Source organism: Pleurodeles waltl, chromosome 5 (assembly GCF_031143425.1).
Source record: "Pleurodeles waltl isolate 20211129_DDA chromosome 5, aPleWal1.hap1.20221129, whole genome shotgun sequence".
NCBI classification, from domain to species: domain Eukaryota; kingdom Metazoa; phylum Chordata; class Amphibia; order Caudata; family Salamandridae; genus Pleurodeles; species Pleurodeles waltl.
In genome coordinates, this window is record NC_090444.1 from 1797055779 (window position 1) to 1797077937 (window position 22159).

Genomic DNA, 22159 nt, shown 5'->3' on the forward strand with positions numbered 1-22159 from the left:
ATACCCTGTTCTAAGTTCAATTTGACAATGACAGTGAAACAGCAATACTTTGTTTATGATTTCAATGTACAGCCAAGAAAACCTGTAAAGTCATACCTTTTCTGGATTTTGTTTGGTTGGAGGGCTAAGCTAATGAAAACACATTCTACAGTTCCAGCAGTAATGCCATGACTGGAAAACTCGTATCGTATAGAGCTCCAGATTTAGCCCCAGCGTGCTTTACTGGACATCCAAAGCTGGCCTTTCTCATAGCAAAAGCATCCAGATGGAGGTCTAAAAACCCAATCACACCATCATCGGCTTCTCCAGACAGAGATGGGAGACGTATAGATAATTTGGGCTGCAGGATTAGTTCAGTGGCTGCAGCATCCATTAAGCCTGCCAATGCCCTGACAATTTTAGGATGTTACTATCACCAAATGTGGCATGACATTGCACCACTGTTCAATCTCAGCCTAGTGGGTAAAAAAGAGGCTGCTAAGTCAATCCTCAAGGAAGGATAGTTTACATTGGTAGCCATCATTGATGCAACTATGGACATTCAAACACAGTTTTTTGCCTGTTGTTTGAGAAGGCAAGACTGGTTCAAATCTACAACCATCCATCCTGAGGGTCCATTACAAAATATTAGACATGCCTTTTGATAATATCCCCCATGGATGAAGCTTTCAAGACGGACACTTATACAGCAGAACCATTAGGACTTCTACATTATCGTGTTCCAGGTTTGTCCACTTTTTCTGATTTATGCAGATCCCAGCCCAATTTGGGAGGATTTAATACATTTGGAGGTTAAAGTGGACCATACTAGCCCCCCCAGCGGTAATCCGGCTTTGAAGAAACTTACGTCTGTAACCAAATGCAAGGATATGGAAGATCATCAAGACGAGAAAGGAGCTCTTCTCAGTCATTCTCCAACGATAGCCAGAAAAGAGCTTGATTTACTTGTTACCTCCCCTTCAACCTCAATTTCAGAAGGTGGGTTAAAGAATTTATTTTTTTCCCCTTGCTTGGGAGTCCATAACATCAGAACCAGTGGGCGCTTCAAATTGTTCACACAGGTTATACATCGGAGTTTACACAAAGGTCACCTGTCTGCTTACTCAAAAAAGAACATCATCTCCAATTGAGGTAATTACAACAGGAAAAAGTGATAGGAAAGGTCCCCAGAGAAAACCGGGTTTTAACTTCAGATTTTTGATTGGACTAAGACGACCAGCTTTGGAACTCTGACAACTGAACAAGTTTTTGAATGAGGGAGAGGATTATCCGACTTACCTGTATTTTCAGGAGTCCATAAGCTTATCTACCTAAAAAACAGATAATGCCTTCCTTTTTCAATGTGAGGGCAACATTATTTATTGAAGGTGCTTCCTCTTGGCCTCAAATCAGCACCTAATTTTTACCAAGTGCCTATCACCAGTTGCTGCCTTCCTCCGCCAACGGGTCTCCAAGTCTACCCTTATTTGGACAACTGGCTCATCAAGGATCTATCAATGGAAGAAGCAATAGCTTCCAAAACCTGAATCAATCTCTTTAAGAGTTTGTCTTAAACAAAGGGAAATTCTCTTTAGAACTTCCCATGAAAATTCTATTTTTGGGATCGATACTCAACACACAGTCGGGAGTGACTCCTCCCTTCCGGCTCCATTGCGCATGGGCATCAACTCCATCTTAGATTGTTTGTTTTCTTTCCTCCATCGGGTTCGGACATGTTCCTCTTCGCTCCGTGATTCGAATCGGGAAAGTTTTTAACAAATCATCGAAATCCGTCGGTATTGTTGCGTACGGGACCGGTTATCTATAGATACATCGGCATCGACGAGACAACCGCTTCGGCGGCCCTTCAGGGCTTCTGCACTCAACTGAGGCCTGGTCGGCCCGACCACACCCGTCGTCGAAGACTCATGGACCGGACCCCCTTCCGTTTCTGTCCGACGTGCCACACCAAGTATCCTTATACAGACCAGCATTGGGTCTGTAATCTGTTTTGTCACCGGAACACAGAGAGGATACCTGTGAGGCCTGCAAGGCTTTTCGGTCGAAGAAGACCTTGAGAGATCGACGAGAAAGGCGCTTGCAGATGGCATCGAAATCGACAACACCTCGACGTCGAGGAGGAAGAGATGGCTATCTCAATCCAGGGTTCGGAATCGGACGACTCCGACGGAGACCGACCACCGACGGCAGGACAAAAAGTGAGTACGCCTGCCCCGACCCAGCCCCAAAGTCAGTCGAAAAAATAGAAGGCCTCGGGGACGCCACTGCCGGAAGGCCATGGCTCGACCCACAAGAAAAGCGGTGACCAAATAACATCTTCGGCACTGAAAAAGGCCAAAACTGGCTTTTCACGCAGAGACTGAAACTGAGCAGCCAAGAGCAAAGGTGGTTAGAGAAAGGTCACCAATTCCACATTCACATCAGAGATGTCGCCACCACGCTCGCCACAAGGGACAAGGTCACCAGTTGGCACACCAACTGCACAGTCACCCACAAATACTGTGCAGACGCAGGACGATGCAGATCCCTGGGACCTATACGACCCACCAGTTTCAGACAACAGTCCTGAGTGTTATCCTTCAAAGCCATCTCCTCCAGAGGATAGCACATCCTACACGCAAGTACTAGCCAGGTCTGCGACATTTCCTAATGTCACTATGGACTCAGAACCAGTGGAGTATGACTTTCTTTTCAATACACTGGCGTCCACGCATGCGTCATATCAAAGCCTGCCAATGTTACCAGGCATGCTTAAGCATGCACAACAGGTCTTCCAAGAACCGGTCAAGGGAAGGGCCATTACACCGCGGGTGAAGAAAAAATATAAAACTCCCCCCATCGGACCCTGTGTTCATTACACAGCAGCTCCCTCTGGACTCTGTTGTAGTGGGAGCCGCAAGAAAGCAGGCAAATTCACAATCGTCAGGGGATGCGCCACCCCCTGATAAAGAAAGCCGTAAGTTTGACGCGGCAGGGCCGCCCAGTGGCGTATCGCCAATTCACAGGCCCTCCTCACCCGTTACGACCGAGCACACTGGGACGAAATGCACGATATTATTCAGCATTTACCAAAGGAACATCAAAAACGGGCTCAACAGGTGGTGGAGGAGAGACAGGCCATCTCCAACAACCAAATCCGTTCTGCACTGGACTCTGCCGATATAGCAGCACGAACTGTAAACACAGCAGTTACCATCAGGAGGCATGCATGGCTACGCAGTTCTGGTTTCAAACCAGAAATACAGCAAACGGTATTAAACATGCCGTTCAACCAGCAGCAACTATTTGGGCCGGAGGTGGACACTGCAATAGAAAAAATGAAGAAGGACACAGACACGGCCAAAGCCATGGGCGCGCTCTACTCTTCCCAGTATAGGGGAACATTTAGGAAGCCATAGTTTAGGGGAGGGTTTAGACAGCAACCCTCAGAGCTATCCACCTCCCAAACAAAACCCACCTACCAGTCTCAGTACCAGAGAGGGGGTTTTGTGGTTCATTCAGGGGACAATACCCAAGATGAAGGGGAAAATTTCAGCCTGTCAAGCAGACCCCCAGTAACAAGCAGTGACTTCAATGTCACACTTCCCCAACACACATCACCAGTGGGGGGAAGATTAACAAAATACTACAAACATTGGTCAGACATAACCACAGACACATGGGTTCTATCAATTATCCAACATGGTTACTGCATAGAGTTCACACATTTCCCTCCAGATGTTCCCCCAAGGACGCACAAACTGTCAGTACAACATCTAGACCTACTACAAATAGAGGTGCAAGCACTATTAGCAAAACAAGCCATAGAGATAGTACCACATCATCAAAAAGGAACAGGGATTTACTCCCTATATTTCCTTATTCCCAAAAAAGACAAAACACTAAGACCAATTCTAGACCTCAGGACGTTAAACCTCTTCATCAAATCAGATCATTTCCACATGGTCACACTACAAGACGTAGTTCCTTTGCTAAAACAGGAAGAATACATGGCAACACTGGATTTAAAGGATGCGTATTTCCACATACCCATCCGTCCATCTCACAGGAAATACCTCAGATTTGTCATACAGGGCAAACATTACCAATTCAAAGTATTGCCCTTCGGGATAACAACAGCGCCCAGAGTATTTACAAAATGCCTCGCTGTTGTAGCAGCTCATATAAGGAGACCTCACATGCATGTATTCCCATATCTCGACGATTGGCTAATAAAAGGCAACACTCAACACCGATGTCAAAGTCACACGCAATATATAATAGATACTCTACACAAACTAGGGTTTTCTATAAATGACCAAAAATCTCACTTGCAACCATCCCAAATACAACAATACTTGGGAGCCACACTCAACACGCAAAGAGCAGTTGCCACTCCAAGCCCACAAAGAGTTCAATCGTTTCAAAATATAGTGTCAAGCATGCAACCAAACCAGCAGTACACAGTCAGGTTTGTAATGAAACTACTAGGCATGAAGTCCTCATGCATCGCTATTGTCCCAAACACACGGCTACACATGCGGCCCTTACAGCAATGCCTAGCAAAACAATGGACGCAGGCACAGGGTCAACTTCAAGATCTAGTGTTGATAGACCGCCAAACACACTCTTCGCTTCAATGGTGGAACCCTGTAAATTTAAACAAAGGGCGGCCATTTCAAGACCCAGTGCCTCACGCCATTATTACCACAGACGCTTCCATGATTGGGTGGGGAGCACACCTCAACAATCACAATATACAAGGTCAATGGGACAATCAACAAAAACAACTTCACATAAATCACTTAGAACTACTAGCGGTCTCCTTAGCACTAAAAGCTTTTCAACCCTTTCTAGTCCACAAACACATTCTTGTCAAAACAGACAATATGACAACAATGTACTATCTAAACAAACGGGGGACACACACTCGTCACAACTATGCCTCCTAGCACAAAAAATTTGGCATTGGGCAATTCACAACAACATTTGCCTGATAGCGCAATATATACCAGGCATTCACAATCAGTTAGCCGACAATCTCAGTCGAGATCACCAGCAAACTCACGAGTGGGAAATACAGCCCCAGATTCTACAAGATTACTTCTATTGTTGGGGGACACCAGACATAGATCTGTTTGCAACAAAATGCAAAATGCCAAAACTTCGCATCCAGGTACCCACACCCTCAGTCCAAGGGCAATGCTCTATGGATCAGTTGGTCAAGGATATTTGCTTATTCTTTTCCCCCTCTCATTCCTTTCCTAGTCAACAAATGGAGTCAAAACAAACTCAAACTAATACTCATAGCACCAACTTGGGCTCGCCAACCGTGGTACACCACACTGTTGGACTTCTCAGTAGTACCTCACATCAAACTCCCAAACAGACCAGATCTGTTAAGACAACGCAAACAACAGATCGGACACCCCAATCCAGCATCGCTCAACCTAGCAATTTGGCTCCTGAAGTCTTAGAATTTGGCTATCTAAACCTTTCATATTAGTGTATGGAAGTCATTAAACAGGCAAGAAAACCGACAACAAGGCATTGTTATGCTAATAAATGGAAAAGGTTTGTTTTCTACTGCCAAGCAAACCAAATCACACCGTTAGAGGCCTCCATACAAAACATTGTGAGTTACTTACTACACCTACAAAAAGCAAATCTCGCTTTTTCTTCCATCAAAATTCATCTCACTGTAATCTCTGCTTACCTGCAGATTAAACATACAAAGTAACTTTTTAGAATCCCAGTTATTAAAGCCTTTATAGAAGGACTAAAAAGGATCATACCTCCAAGAACACCACCAGTGCCCTCGTGGAACCTTAATATTGTACTTACACAACTCATGGGCCCACCGTTTGAACCCATGCATTCTTGCCAAATCCAATTGTTAACTTGGAAGGTAGCTTTTCTTATAGCCATCACTTCACTAAGAAGAGTTAGCGAAATACAGGCGTTTACTATCGAAGAACCCTTTATACTAATACACAAACATAAAGTGGTTTTCTGTACAAATCCAAAATTTTTACCAAAAGTCATTTCACCCTTTCATCTAAACCAAACAGTAGAGCTCCCAGTCTTCTTCCCACAACCAGACTCGTAGCAGAAAGAGCACTGCATACATAAGACATAAAAAGAGCGCTAATGTATTACATAGACAGAACAAAATCATTTTGTAAAATTAAGCAATTGTTCGTTGCTTTCCAAAAATCCCATGCTGGTAACCCTATATCCAATCAGGGCATAGCCAGATGGATATTCAAATGCATTCAAACCTGTTACCTCAAAGCTAAAAGAGACTTACCCATTACACCAAAGGCACACTCCACTAGAAAGAAAGGACCAACAATGGCCTTTCTAGGTAATATACCAATGACAGAGATTTGTAAGGCAGCCACTTGGTCTACACCTCATACCTTTACTAAACATTTCTGTGTAGATGTGTTAGCAACACAACAAGCCACAGTAGGACAGGCTTCAACTCCTACAGGCTGACCACCGCTTTCGGGAGGATTACTGCTTTGTAGTCTATGCACAGCATGTGTATCTGCAGCTACACATGCCATCGAATGGAAAATGTCACTTACCCAGTGTACATCTGTTCGTGGCATGTTGCGCTGCAGATTGACATGCGCCCTCCCACCTCCCCGGGAGCCTGTAGCCGTTTAAGTTGCATTTAAATTGTGTACATATGTAAATAAATATTCCTTTACCACAAAATATGTACATACTTATCTATTCCATTGCATGGACATCTTTAGTATCCTCATTCTACCACTCCTAGCTCACCCTATGCGGGGAAAACAATCTAAGATGGAGTCAATGTCCATGCGCAGTGGAGCCGAAAGGGAGGAGTCACTCGGTCCCGTGACTCGAAAAGACTTCTTCCAAGAAAAACAACTTGTAACACTCCGAGCCCAACACTAGATGGCTTGAACAGTGCACAGCATGTGAATCTGCAGCGCAACATGCCACGAACAGATGTACACTGGGTAAGTGACATTATTTATATATATATATATATATATATATATATATATATATATATATATTTTACAAACAATAAATTTCCCCGCACTCACGTGATCAAGACTCCATGGAGAGTCAAAACGCGTAGGTGGCTGTTGCTTGCAATAAATGCACGTGAATTTGTACCTCATGGAGTGCGGTGACATTTTTTGTTTGTAAAATATTTCCGAGATTGGTCTTCTCCGTCACTTGGCACCGGCAGTGGAGTGCGCCGTCCAGCAACCTTTTGACCACATATATATATATATATATATATAAATTAAAAAATATACTTACCTCGGACTGCCGTCTCCTGCTGCCTCACTCCAGTTCCCTCAATGTGGTGCCTTTGCATTCGCTGGGACACAAGCACAGACTCCCCAGCAATCCTGGCTCTGCTTTCACGTTAAACCCACCATGAAAGCAGTGTCAGGATTGGTCTGAGCAGCTCGGACTGCCACTCAGACACAGCCCTGGGATCTGTCCAATTTCTCCAGCCTAGCTGTTAAACACAGCCAGGCTGGAGAAACCTAAAAGTGTGCATGTGTGTTTAGGTTGGCCTGAGATGCCCAGGCAAACACACATGCACACTTAGGTACACTCTCACCTCCTCCCCCCTCCTGCCTGATCACCTAAACACCCCCCCGCCCATCTCCCAACCACATTCCGTGGCCCAGCCCTGCCCCTCCCTGCACTGCTGGCTGAGAAAGCAGCAGAAAAATAAAACGATAGTGAACTATCCTACTATTTCTTTTTCTTCTGTTGACACAGCCAGGGGGGCGACGCTCCTTCGCTATAGTGCAGGAGCCACCCCTGCTCCAGAGATCAGGTGCCTGATGGTATGGGAGTCCGGTATAGGGGTCCCCATGTGGCGTTAAAACGAAGAGGCTTCAATGAAGAAGGGTTATCATTCAACCATAGAAGGTTTATCATCACCTTATGTTATTTGTCTGAAGCGACTTTCAGAGGCTCAGCTGAAAAGCTTCTTCCTAGAGGAAAGGGTTGATGGGAACCAGCCGTTTCACAGACAAGAGAGACAAAACTTTGAGCCCAAGAGGATTTTTCGACATGGCTTTTAAAAGCCTTCACAAGAGTTACAGCCCGCTGTGGAATCCCGTGGAGAGAGGCGGGAGTCTGCAGATCCCTGCGGCCTGGGACAGAGCTGTGCAGTGGAGGAAAGAAAGGGGGCATTTATCATGGTTGCATGGCTGTAAAAGCTCTTATAGGGGCTTACTGATACCCTGAATCCAGCTGTGAGTAAAGGAGGCGGGCACGGAGGCGGAATCCTTGCTAAGTAAATGTAGTGCTGTACTTTTAAGATAAATGGGGAATTTAGGAGTTTGTTAGGGATAAGGAACTTATGGGCCTCACCTCTCAAGTAATGATGCTAGTCTTGCGGCATTTAAGGAATTCGTTTGGTGTCTAGAGGGACACATAACATAAATAGTGCAGACTATGATATCAAAGTCATATGTGTACCAATAGAGTATAACTGCCCCCCCCCTTTTTCAATATCTTTTTTCCTTATTGATGGTGGCGAGAATTTTTTTTGCCACAGATATTGCATGCAACCCACTTGCGTTAGGGGAAAGATTAACTCCAAAATGGCAAGTATGTGATGAACGCAAGGTCACCTTCAATACTGTAAGTGGATGAGGGACCCAAGTAAAATGTCACCCAAACCACACACCAGATCGCTCCCCAGCAGCAGGTGATGCATGAGCTGTGGAGAGGAGATGCCATACTTTCTTCCCAAATAGTCACGTCCTGACTCTAATGCGAGTGCCCCGTCTGAGACCTGTGCAGGTTCTCATGCTAGAGCTTAGGGTACTTGTCAGGAAGGAAACCCTCGGACCTTGCAAACAGTTGTCAGGAAGAAGTCGGCAGGCAGGCTTGAGACCTGTGACAAGAGCCTTCGAAGCACACAAGGCCATGATGTGGACCGCCACAGAAGTCTGGGCCTGCAGACAACGGAAGGACACTCTGCAAGGGCGGAAGTACTCCGATGTGAAGGGCACGCGGTGAAGCAGGGAGGAGGGACTGCTATAACTGCTGTACACAGACTAAATGGAGCACTCAAAGGGTAAAAGATTGAATAAGCAGCAAAAAAAAAAAAAAAAAACAGGGAGCACAAGAACGGGGCAAGTGCCCAAGGATTAGAATTAATAGAAGGGTGGGTAACAAAAGTAGTTGAAATAATCGATGATTTAACAAATGAGCCGAGGGTGCCGATCACTTATCTGGCAGCTGAGCAGCATGAAAGAAGGCAGAACTTCTTAAGGTGTTTTCTCATACTGAATTCATCTATAGTTATGTTTGATTATCGTTGAAATTGTTGTTGCTACCTCCCAAGTTACATTTAAGATATACTAACACCTAAATAGTACGTTCCTCTCCCTTGAAGTAAAATTTATTTTTTGTTTAAAAAAAAAAAAAAAAAAAGTTGTATAAGTGCTTGCCAATTCAAAGTGTTTGACTTCAATGAAGATTTGAGTATTCTTCAGCCAAAGTATCTTAATTAGTAAATTAATTATGCCACACACTCCTGAAATGTAGTATAGTGATATTAGTTGGGAATCCTTTATTACAACTTTATTTTATACATGTTTCGAGTCTTTAACAAGCTACTTTCATTCATACGCTCTCAGTTGTATGTGTTGAAATGTTGTAGGGATTGCAGGCTGTTTTTTAAACTAATTTGTTGTCTTTTTTCCCCTCGAACAGTGAACCTTAAAAAGAGAAAAAATAGGAAAATGAATAAGGAAGAGATGGATCTACAGAAGTCTTTGCAAAATGAATACAATACTGGGCGTCATTGGCAGAAGAAAGAAAATCAAAAGGCACAGAAACCGTCCCCTAAGAAACACAAAACACCACCTGAAAACAGACTAGTTATACGCAACAAATGTAGCAGCAAATCAGATTTCATTCAAGATGAGGAATTTAGCAAACGAGAGAAGAAGCACCCCTGTAATGAGTGTAATAAGAGATTTTACACGCGCCAAGCACTCACTCATCATAAGAAGACCCACACAGGTGAAAGACCGTACGCATGTGATGAGTGTCTCAAGTGTTTTCGACAGTCCTCTCATTTGGTAGCTCACCAGAGTATTCACACAGGACTCAAACCTTATAAATGTAGTGTTTGTGGTAAAAGCTTCCGCCAGAAAGCGACACTGAGTAATCATGAAAGAATCCATACGGGTGAAAAACCCTTCATGTGTAATGTGTGTGGGAAGACATTTAGTCGGGCAGAGTCCCTCATCGTACACCAGCGAATCCATACAGGTGAGAGACCATATCATTGTAATGAATGTGGGAATAGTTTTAGCCACTCTGCTACATTAGTGGCACATCAGCGAAAACATACAGGAGAGAAGCCCTTCACATGTAGTGAGTGTGGGAAAGGTTTCAGTCGCTTTGAAAGTCTAACAGTTCACAAACGGTTACATACCGGTGAAAAACCTTTTACATGTAGTGAATGTGGAAGGAGATTTACCCAGTTAGAAACCCTAGTCATACACCACCGGGTACATACAGGAGTGAAGCCATACACATGTGGTGATTGTGGGAAATGTTTCAGGCACTCTGCATCCCTAGTTGCGCACAAGCGAGTACACACGGGAGAGAAACCATACAGATGTAGTGAATGTGGGAAGAACTTTAGTCAGGCATCATCCCTCAGACTGCACAAGCAGTTTCATGCCCGCATGAAATACACTTGTGATGAATGTGGAAAGAGTTTTAAGAACGAATCAAAGTTAAGTAATCATAAACTAATACATGCACAAGAAAAATCAAATTAGCTTATTGTTTTGGTTGATTCCAAATAGTTCAAACAAGTGAAAACTGCCTAATGAGTTTAGTGCAATACGACCACCTTTCCCACAGTGATGTCCCAGTTGATAAATTGGTGACAAAATATAGCCAGCTTCTTTTCTCAGTCCTTGACTGAATGTCTGCTAATGAGCTTTTAAGATTAGGGTGTTATTTATCACCCCTGATAAATAACGATACCTATTAAGAGTTCATGGGGAATAACATGAATTTTGGTGTGTAACGTACCAATATCCATGTGATACGGTAAATTCCATATGTTTCCTCTGTTAAATTTCGGCAGGTTTGACCTACTGAAATTGAATGAATGTTGAGTTATTTAGCACATTTGATTATTATCGGATCTGTTAAATACCTTAAAATTTGTAATGCCTGATCCATGCGTAAACAAGAGCATGGATCGAATATTACGTGCAATTTGTAATAGAGCCCAAGGTGTTTTGTTAAGTAATCATTCTTCATCATCACTACCTTGCTCACATTTTAATATTTTATTATTTATCTATTTAATTGCAAATTAATGCATTAATTAATGAACTTTATTTAATTTCTATGGAGTTCCATGCTGCCATTTGAAATAAAATAGGAAAAAAAATTGGCAGATGAGCATTAAAGTCTACAGGTTTATGAAAGTAAATAAAACAAACTGTGCCTTAAAGACTAGAAGCCACATTTTAGCCAAATGCATTTTGCAGCACACGTGGAGTACTTGTGCACCCATCCTAAAATCTGAATCTAGACAGTAAAGTCTTTCAAAAGTATGATCTGATGTCAAGGTTATTGCTTTGCAAATATTTACAGTGGCAATGTTTCTGTGCAAGGGGATGCAGGCTGTAGGTTTCCCTTGCAATGATGCATTGGCTTTCTGGAAATTGTGATTTACGCAGGATAAAATCCAGCAGAATATAGTCTGCTTTGATTCTGACATTCCCATTTCTTGCGCGCCATAATTATAGAAGAGTTGATTTGAAATGTTTGTTTATTGCTATACTTTAAATTACCTCTTAATGTCTATCATGTGGTGGGACTTTTATGGCAGTGAATTTAGATTAGGAATGAAACTGGGCAGCAAATTGAGTGACTGATAGGAAATCTGATGCTACTTTTGGGAGAGAGGATGTGTTAGTTTTAAGAACTAGTTTACTCTTGGAAAAGGCTTTATAAATCCCATTAGAGCATAATGTCTGTATCTCGCTCGCCCCACAGGGAATTCAATTGCTACAGGAAAGTGATTTCCCATGAGGGATGCCGTAGTGTAGATTTATGCATAGATTCACAGGGTGTGAACTTATTAACTTGAATCACTAGGGGAGGATGTTTTTTGATGGGAATACGTGATATTGTCGGAGGAAGTCCTTGGCTGCTAAGCTTCTGAAAAGGAGACTTGTGACAGAGATTTGCTTTAAATTGTTATAGCAACAAGGCAAACTTCAATGCAAGAAAACTTCGAGGCCATCTTCCCTTCTCTACTAAGAGAAACATTAAATTGGAAAAATAACTTAGTATAAGAGGTTGTCAGTACAAAAGGTCCTGCTCTTAAAGATTTAGTGTTTGAAATTATGTATTTGTTGCCCAGAAATACATAACTCTCTGATAGGTTACAAAGCCATTAAGTGATAGCATGCCTGTGCTTCAAGAGGATCTGTCTATGAAGAATAGATATTTTTAAAGATGGTATTACTGTTTTTCATGACGCCATTTTTATTTTACTCCTTTAAGAAGTTATACTCTGCTGACCTCATACTCTTAGACATTGTTTCCCATATCAAGATGATCAAGCAGTCTGCCACGGTGCCACACACATATACTCGGAGTCTAGCTGGAGCATCTATTGTTCTGAACCACCTGTAATGGTTTTACCCACAGATGTCACAACGTTTCACTATTTTCTGGCTCGAGGAGCATTGAACCTTAGTATTTGCATGGCCAGTATAAAAATGAGGCTCTCAGTCATTTTTAAAACCTTGTACTATCACATTTTCCAAGCCACTTCTAGGACTGTTTTGATTTCTCATCGAATCAGGCAGTAAGATTTGTTTGTGATGGTCTTGGCGAAGCTCCAATAATTTTGCTAAGTAAAAAAAAGTCTAGACCCCTCGAGCATGACCCCTTGTTTCTGAGACCAGGTCCTGGACCACACTAACTGATTCCGTTTGTGTTAGCTGTGAGGAAAAAAGTTAACTTTTGCCTCTATCACCAGCTTAAACGCTAGTGAGAGCGGAAACAGACGTTTGCAGCACGTTAACCACGCCCATGAAGATCGGAAATGATTTTGTGTTGTTCTGACAAGTCATAACGTTTTGCCACTGGACCTACTGATCAAGTAACTTTATAAAGTTACTGTTCCCACTAAGACTCCACTCAGCTACTTCATAAAAGATAATTATATTTTTATGTACAGTTTTCCTGATTTATTAAAATGAAACATTAAGCCGAGACTGGTGGTGCACTGGACTAACGCATCTGCAGCAAGGAACAGTGCTTGATCCATTTGTTGCAGGTTCATGTCCCCTGAGATTCACATAGCCTTTCATCTTTCAGAGGTTGATAAGATGGGTTCCATGGAGTTGAGCAACAATAAACATTTATTATCTGTAAACAGCACCAAGAGACCACTCGGGTGAATGCATGCTGTACAAATAGCCATGTACGTTTCTGTTTTTTGGTAATATTACTTGATATATTCAAGTGGTGCAGTAGTGCTGGGATTAGTCTGATATTTTAGGGTACTTCCAGCATGGCTGGGTCTGCCCCAACTCTGCCACCCTTTCAGATGAAAGACTGACATACGATTGATTCAGCCTATGCTTAGCAAACCTTTTGGATGTGATACTTACACATGACTGACACTTACCCTGATATGATGACGTCCTACAGGTAATCCTGGCATGTTATACCATTGCTCACTCCTTCCACTAGTAATGCTAGCTCTGTCCAGGTCTTTATTTCAGAGCTCATCCTCATGGGCGACTGCAGTGCTGCCAAGTTGCCACACTTATTTATTTTTGTTACACACATCGGGGATTAAGGCATTTGCCCACAATCACAAGATTTCCAGCTGAGTCTAAGACTCAAACCTAGTTCCCCAATTCCTTAGTCAGAAGCTCTGGCGGTTAGGCCACATCTTCTCCCTCACATGCTGTGTGTACCTTCAGCCAGTGTGGACGGTTGTGAGAAGCTCTCTAGTTTCTGATACTTGTACTTTTTTTTCCATTATAAGTGTTTGCTTCTAAGTCTTTGCTAAGTGGAATGCATTACCCATTCAAACTTCTTCCATTCGGAGTTATAGCAGCACCAAGAGTATTTATAAAAGGCTTAGCTAGTGGCGACAACTTACTTGAAATGTAGTCAAAGTCATGTATTTAGAAAGTTGGCAGGAAAGGGTACAAGTGATGTGTAATGCCGTGCCCACAATCCAGAACGCATTCAGCTTCTGCACAAACTAGGGTTTACCATCAGTACTAAATAAATTCACGTTTATGCCTGGAACAAAGCCTGAGGTTTTTGGGAGCCACACTCGGCTGAGTCGCAGTGAAAGCTTTCCCTAGTAGAGAGAGTGATGGCACTCCAGAAGCTGTAAATGAAATGTTGTGTTCTTGGACCTAAAAACAATAATGAATCTGGTAGGCATGATAGCATCATGCATGACGGTAGTACCCGAAGCGAGGTTACATGTGCAGCTGCAACAAGAAAGGTTAGCCAGATAATGGTTAGGAGCAACTGAGAATTGGGATAATCTAGTGTTGGTAGAGCCTAGTATATAGCACAAGGTGGCGGAACAAGAAAAAAGTATTATTGGGCAGATCATTTCTAGATCCCTCCATCTACAGGTGACCATGAACACAGGCGCCATTACAAACCCTAACAAAGGGATCAGGCCGTACGCATTAATGGGTTGGAACCTATAGCAGTTCAGCTAACCCTTTGAGGAGTTCAAATATGAATTTAGAACAAATTGGGCTTCATTCGCAAAACAACTTTCAAACAAAGTGTCACCTACAGAAATGGGGGGAAGGCACTCACACTCTGTGTCCATATTAGCTCAAAAGATTTGACAGTGGGCACTTTGCACTTGTTGGCACCTATCATGGGTGGATAATAACTTTGCCTACCTTCTAAACGAAATGCTTTAAGAAACTCACGAGTGAGAGGTCAACGATAGACTTGTTGCCACACATCAGACTACACAATGACTTGGCTTCTTCAGTTATCCATACCTGCAGTGCCCCGGGAATGCTCTGTGGATCCTTTGCTAAGGGATATTTTATTATGCTTCCCACACCCAGTATTTTCCTATATGGTGTGAAAATGCGCCCAGCATATAAACCTAATATTAATTGCACCACCATAGACCGCACAAGCAACAGAGTACCATGGCTGACTTGCCTATCTACTGGCTTTTGCCTAACCACTTTCTGGCAGTCATACAGGTAAAGTTGGATTGGCAAGTTAAATGGCAGGCTGGATTGTTAGAGGCAATCAAGTATGTTTTGACAAAGCCAGCCGTAACATTAGTTTTACACCATCTGCATATTCATTGGGCAAAAAAGGAGCTATTGTCGCTTTCATAGGAAGCACGCCTTTAGCAAACATTTGTAAAGCACTAGACAGGAGGAGTCTGCTAAGCACATAAATCTATGTGGGAGTAAATATGCCTTCATGATTCCAAGATTATATGGTTTGGCTCAAAATAAAGATGATTAAATACACAGACAAGAGTAAAGGCAAAAACTGTAAAGGTGAATAAATGCCTAGGGAAATGGTGAGTTTCACTAATCCCATTTGGAAGAATGCTACTGAAGTTCAATGTATACATTAATTTTTTAACAGCAACGTTAGCATTTATACCAAACGTTGGAACAAGTAGGAGCAACAGGAGGTTATCAGCCTTCAGCAGCAGAAGGGGATACCACCTAACAAAACAATGACTCCTCTCATTTTGCTCTCTTGCATGCCCCTCCAGTTGTTGGTGGTGGGCAAAAAATTGCAGAAGAGGCTGGGATATGCATGAAGTTCAGAATGTCTGTGCCTTGGAATTCCCCTCCAACCACTATGATTGAAGATGCTCCAGGTCAACTCCAGCAAATCCATGCCATTTCAAGTGCAGGGGATACCATATTTAGGAACCATAGGAGATGCTCAAGATGGAATATTGTTTCCTTTGCAGTAGACTCTAGTCTATCAATTTATTTATTTTCCTTTAACTGAAACATCACTCAGCAGTACGCAAAATGTAATCTCTACTGAAAGCTATGGTGACTTTTTGTAACCTCAAATGTTTGGGTGAACATGAAGACACTGCAATACTGCAAATTAAACCTGCAATCGTGGAATTTGGTAGATTACCTGTGTCCATGGGGCTGTCTATAGGAAAGTCTTTCCTTGTATCTGGATCTATATCCCCAGACACGAGTATAGGACCCTGCAGATGGAATGGGGAGCTGGCATGGGGACAGCTTAAGAATAAGCTATTTTGTATCGGAGGGGAAAAAAACATAGTGCATCACTCTCCGAGAGCTAGAAATGCTTTTACCCCCTCCATTTGAACCAATTCCGTTTTTGTGCTGAGAGTGAGAAGAAACATATATATATTTGTGGATTTGTGGAGTCACTAACAGGTTTTTCAAATATGTCATAGCTTGTAGAATAATCTCTATTTCCCAAACGTGCAGGATGTTGTGGTTGATCCTTCAGAAGAATTTTCTACCCATAGTTCTGCATGTTGTCTGTTGAGCAGAGCCACGTGCTTAAACATATGCATACAGTCAAAATTTCCCAGACTTAGTCAAAGGGCAACACCCTTTTGATGCTGGCATAAGAGTTCACTCTTCATCATTCCAAAGGTCATAACCAAATGCAAACAATCTACATCCAAAACGAGCCTGAAAGCACTAGTGTCATTAGTTGTAACTGGTTGTTCCCCTCCAGGGGATCCTCATCAATAGTCATAAGCACTGAACATTGCCGCCCACGTGTGGGGACCCCGGAGCATATACCACATATATTTATATAAAAACATACTTACATATATAACCATATATGTGAAGGAACAGTATTGTCTACCTTCATGCAGCCTATAGAAAAAGGATACAAATGCCTACTTACATTAAGATTTCCTTTAAAAACATTATTTTCCTACTCAAACCTTTTTGTGAAGCAGAAAAGAGAGAAAGCACAGGGTGCAAAAACCACAGGTTGTAGTATAGTGTAATGAAGGAAAACATTCAAGGCATTGTTAGCCAATAGGCGCATTAAAAACAATAACAGTGAAAAACTGGCACTGTGCCTTTAAGACCGCCAGGACCACCTGTATCCCACCATACCCCAGAGGTGAGAGTAAGGTGACAGGTGACAGTTATGTTAGCTCCTTCATTGAGGATCCTAGAGCATTAGCTCTTCAGTTTTTGTGACTTTTTGACAGAAAAATTAATTACATCTTCAAAGTATTGACTTTCACACCACGTTTTTAAGTACTCTGTGTACTTTTCACCCAATTCCTGACTGAAAATATTTTTTCCAGTCACACATAATGACAGCCTTATTCAATAAATGCCCTTCTTGTGGCAGAAACATGCACTCTCTGGCCCACAGCCTGTGTGTGTGGTGTGCTTACCTTTATTACACTGTCCTGGCACCTGCTACCACTGTAAGAACTCTTCAAAAAGGACTTTAAACGAGAGAGAGAAGAGCATACTGCATGCTGTGCAGGAGAAAGCAAAGGTGAGACCTTCAAATGGCCTTTGGGGGATCTAAAACCTCCATGTAATAGCCCTCCTCTCATCACCACAGAGGGAAAACAGGAAATCTACTCAAACATAATTCTCCACTGCCGTTGACAAGCAGAAGATCAGTGGCAGGGGAAAACCTGTGATGTTGCCCATGAGTGTCGACATCGAGGGCCTTGGTGCTACCTCTGTCGACGTCAAAGAGGCCGAAGACTGAGAAGTTGCCATCGAGACACTCTTCAAAGTCGACATCGATTAAACACCAATCGACATCAAAACATTACTCCGAGTCAAGGTGTGCAGCGTTGCAGGAAAGCTCGACACCGCACTAACACCCCAATCAATGTTGAGCTACTCAATGCCACACAGACGTTCGACGTGGGAACCATCTCCAACACCTACCACACCTAAGTCGAGGAAAAGATGATCAACTTCGAGAAACTCACTGGCAGCAGAAAAACAAGATCATACAGACTTACACTGGACGTCATGCTCTGTTATATCGACGTCGAGAAGCAGATCCAGACCACTAGATGCCACAATAGTGCTTATAGTGTTCCTCATACACCACAGATGCCACAGAAAAAAAGGCAACTTCACAAAAGTCCAGGATGTGATTACTCCCAGATGTACTCCCCAAGCAGAGGTACTATGCATATACTTTCTACTCCTGGGAGGTTTTCTTCTATGCCACCTGTGCCCAGACCTCGGGGGCAAGAATTGACTCCACAAAGGTCCCTGACTCCACAAATCAGGCGCTCAAGAGGAAAATCTCATCGACCCAGCACAAGATCTAGATCCCCTCATAGATCTTTAACCAGATCTAGACATACTGATAGATCCAGGTCTCGCAGAAGACACAGGACCCCTTCATGGTGCACAACATCTCGCTCTTCGATAAGGGATTATTCGCCTACATTGTCTGGTTCAGTGCCGGCGAGAGTTTTCCCGAATGACTACCACATTACGTTTAATTATGTTCTATTTAGAGGAGTAGCAAAATTTAATTTTAAACATGCCACTCCTCTTGCATCATCTTCAGTGATTTTTATTTTTATATGTTTAATTCTCCACCAGGGAACGGCCTCTAGACTTCTACTCCCTCTGGCCCCGGGCCTTTTAGAACCTGCAATGCACACTTTTCTAACACCTTCCTCCACAAGACCTGTACCGTCACGTATCCTAAAGAAATACAAGGCTCCAGAATAAGATGCTCTTTTTCTTCGGGCTGAACCTCTTCTGTATTCTGTAATAGTTGCAGTAGCAAGGAAAAGTCAGCCATCGACCTCATCTTCCACTGTACCTCCAGACAAGGATAGTAGGCATACTGATTCCCTTGGCAAGAAGATGAGTAATGTCTCCGCATCTTGCATGAAGGTAGGTAACGCCTCAGCCTTATTGGAGCGTTATGACAGAGCTCTCTGGGAAACTCTGTCTAGATGTGCTAAAAAAGTGCCTAAGGAGGACAGACAAGATTTTCAAGAGATCCTTGAAGAGGGTGTACCAAATCATCATTTCTGCTGCAGATGCATCAGAGCTTGCGCCACATATTTACGCCCATGAAATTTGTGCAAGACGCTCATCTTGGCTACGACTCACGAGCCATAACCCTCAAGCACAACAGAGGATAGTAAATCTCCCTTTCACAGACACATCTGTATTTCAGACTCACGCAGATGATGAGATTGCGAAAATGAAGTCAGAACTGTATACATGGAAGGCTGTGGGTCTTTAGAAACGTAAAGAGTTCAAATATAAATACAAGCCCTATGACCGAAGACCTTACCAGCAGAGGGTTCAAACTCTTCACTGGTTTACAACATTCACAGCATTCCAGGTCACACTACCATCCTCTAAGACAAGCAAGAGGAAGAGGAACTGTGCATCAGTCAACCTCCTCTAATAAACCTCAACCACAATAATGAGCCAATGCTTCCTCTGTCCATGTATCCCGCTCCGGTGGGGCGATGTATCACAAAAACACCTAAAAGAGTGGAGAAAAATAACAAACGACAAATGGGGATTGAGCATTGTTCAAAATGGCTAGTCCATGAGGTTCAAATGCCCTCCTCTCTCTACCCCTCCAAAAATTATACTGCCTCATCTACAGAACCTCCTACAAAATGAAGCAAACATGCTGCTCCAAAAAGAAGCCATAGAAGAGGTTCCACTTCCTCAACAGGGAAGACTGATATATTCACACTACTTTCTGGTTCCGAAAAAAGGTACAACTCCAGAGTACAGGCCAATCCTACACTTACGTATCCTGAAAAAGTACATCCTCAAAGAAAAATTCAGGATGCTGGCTCTTCACAATATCTACCCGCAGTTACATCAGGGGGACTGGATGTGCTCAGTAGACCAGCAGGATGCATACTTCCACATCCCGATTTCCAGGAAACATCGGAAGTTTCTCTGCTTCAAGGTAGCATCCAAGCACTACCAATACAGAGTATTACTGTTCGGGTTCAAAACCACTCTCCAAACATTCTCGAAATGTATGACAGTAGGAGCTGCACACCTGAGGAAGCAGGAAAAATTTGTCTACCCATACCTGGACGACTGGCTAATCAAAAGACACTCTTTAGCAAGAACGCAGCAACATAAAGGACTGCATAGCAAACCTGCAAGACCTGAGATTGCAAGCAAATAACAAAAAATCCATAGAAGTGCCAACTCAGAAACTGCACTATGTAGGAACAACTCTGGAACCAAACCTCGCAAGAGTGTTTCCTTCAGAGGAGAGGTTATCCTCAATCAACATGAAATGTCGCATCCTCCTCCAGACTCCATTAGCCACACAGGTAGTGTTGTTACTGGGGTCGATTGCTTTCTGCATCTTCATTGTTCCTAATGCCAGGCTACACATGAGGCCGCCGCAGCAAACTGGAAAACCAGTGGTCTCCGCATTCCAACCTCTGGGAACACAAGCTGGTCCCATCACAAGAAGCCAGACAATTGCTAAAATGGTGAATGCAACAACAAACAGAAAATCATCACGGATGCTTCCCTTCAGGGCTGGGGTGCTAACATGGGTTCAAGGTTTGTGGTCGGACAAGCAGACGCTGTGTCACAGAAACATTCTAGAACTCAGAGCAGTTAATCTCGCCCTGAAGTCTTCTTTTTATCGATCCATAAACACAGATGCTCTCCTTATACAGATGGACAACATAACCACAATGCATTATTTGAACTGACAGGGAGGAAAACACTCTTGTGCACTATCCCTGGAATCACAAGCCTTCTGAAAGTGGCTACTGGCCAGAGGTCTGTCCATCTCCGCCATTCATCTTCCAGGATAATCAAACGCCCAGGCAGAGTTCCTAAGTCTCTGTTTCACAGAAATGCACGACTGGATTCTAAATGAAGAAGTTGGCCAAGAAAGTTTTCAAGAATGGGGTCATCTTTAAATAGACCTCTTTGAGGACAAAAACAACAAAAAATGCCAAAACTTTGCATCCAGGTACTACCAACCAGGGACAGAGGGGAATGCTTTTTTGATAGACTGGTCCAAGACATTCTATATACTTTTCTACCCATTCCATTAATACCAGCAGTGATAAACAAACTTTCCAGAGCTAAGACCAGAATGATCCTGATAGCCCCAGAATGGCTTGCCAGTGGTGGTACCTGAACATTCTGCAACTGTCTGAAAAGCCACACAGGAGACGGCTGTGCAGACCGGTTCTCTTCCACAAGCTTGGAGGGAAGATATAACATCCCGACCTTCCCTCGCTGAGATTGACAGCATAGCTCCTGAATTCCTGCAATATGTTCACTTGGGACTACCCCAGGATTGCATGGACATTCTCAAGGAGTCAAAAAGACCGGCCACTAGACAACCCTACTCCTTTAAATGAAAACGATTCTATTTGTGCTGCGTTCAGAATAATCTGCATCCAATTCTGGGCCAGAAAGCGGTCATTTTACCCTATCTTCTCCATTTAGCACACACAGGCTCACAGATTTCCTCTTTTAAAGTGCACCTTGCAGTAATTACTGCATACAGAAAATCACCTTCTCAAAGATCTTTCTTCCAAATGCTGATTGCTAAAGATTTTTTAGTGGGTTTGTATAAGGTGTTTCCCCCTGGTTCGCTCCCCCTCTCCTCCTTGGGACGTGAACTTGGTACTGTCAAAAGTCATGGGTCCACCTTTTGAACTTATACATAAGGATTCCTTACAACACCTTATATGGAAGACTGCCTTCCTTGTCGCTATTACTTCAGCACACAGAGTTGGCAAAATTCAGTCTCTCTGTGCCAAAGAGCCTTACACAATTTTCCATGCTAACAGGGTAGTGATGAGAACTCACCCCAGTTTCTTTTCCAAAAGTAGTATCTGACTTTTATATTAATCAGACATTCTCATTGCCCACTTTCTTTCCTAACCCAGTCACACCAGGGGAAAGAGCTTTGTACTCTTCAGACTTGAAAAGAGTATTGAAATTGTATCTGGACAAGACAAAAGACATGAGACAGTCTGACCATCTGTTTGTTAACTGTGGACCAATGAGAACGGGCTCTGCCTCCTCTAAACAAACGATTTCAAGATGGATAGTTTTTTTGTATTCTGTTTACTTACCAGCTAGCCATTAAACAATTA

At 43.0% G+C, this 22159-nt stretch overlaps 1 protein-coding gene across 1 annotated transcript in view; it reads left to right on the forward strand.

Annotated features, from left to right (window-relative positions):
* The window catches only part of LOC138297156 (zinc finger protein 729-like), a 355358-nt gene that overhangs the window by 82801 nt on the left and 250398 nt on the right, over positions 1-22159 (forward strand). Inside the window, exon 7 of the mRNA XM_069236647.1 lies at positions 9718-10798. Coding sequence (XP_069092748.1) covers positions 9718-10798 — 1081 coding nt within the window. The remainder of the gene's footprint in view (positions 1-9717; positions 10799-22159) is intronic.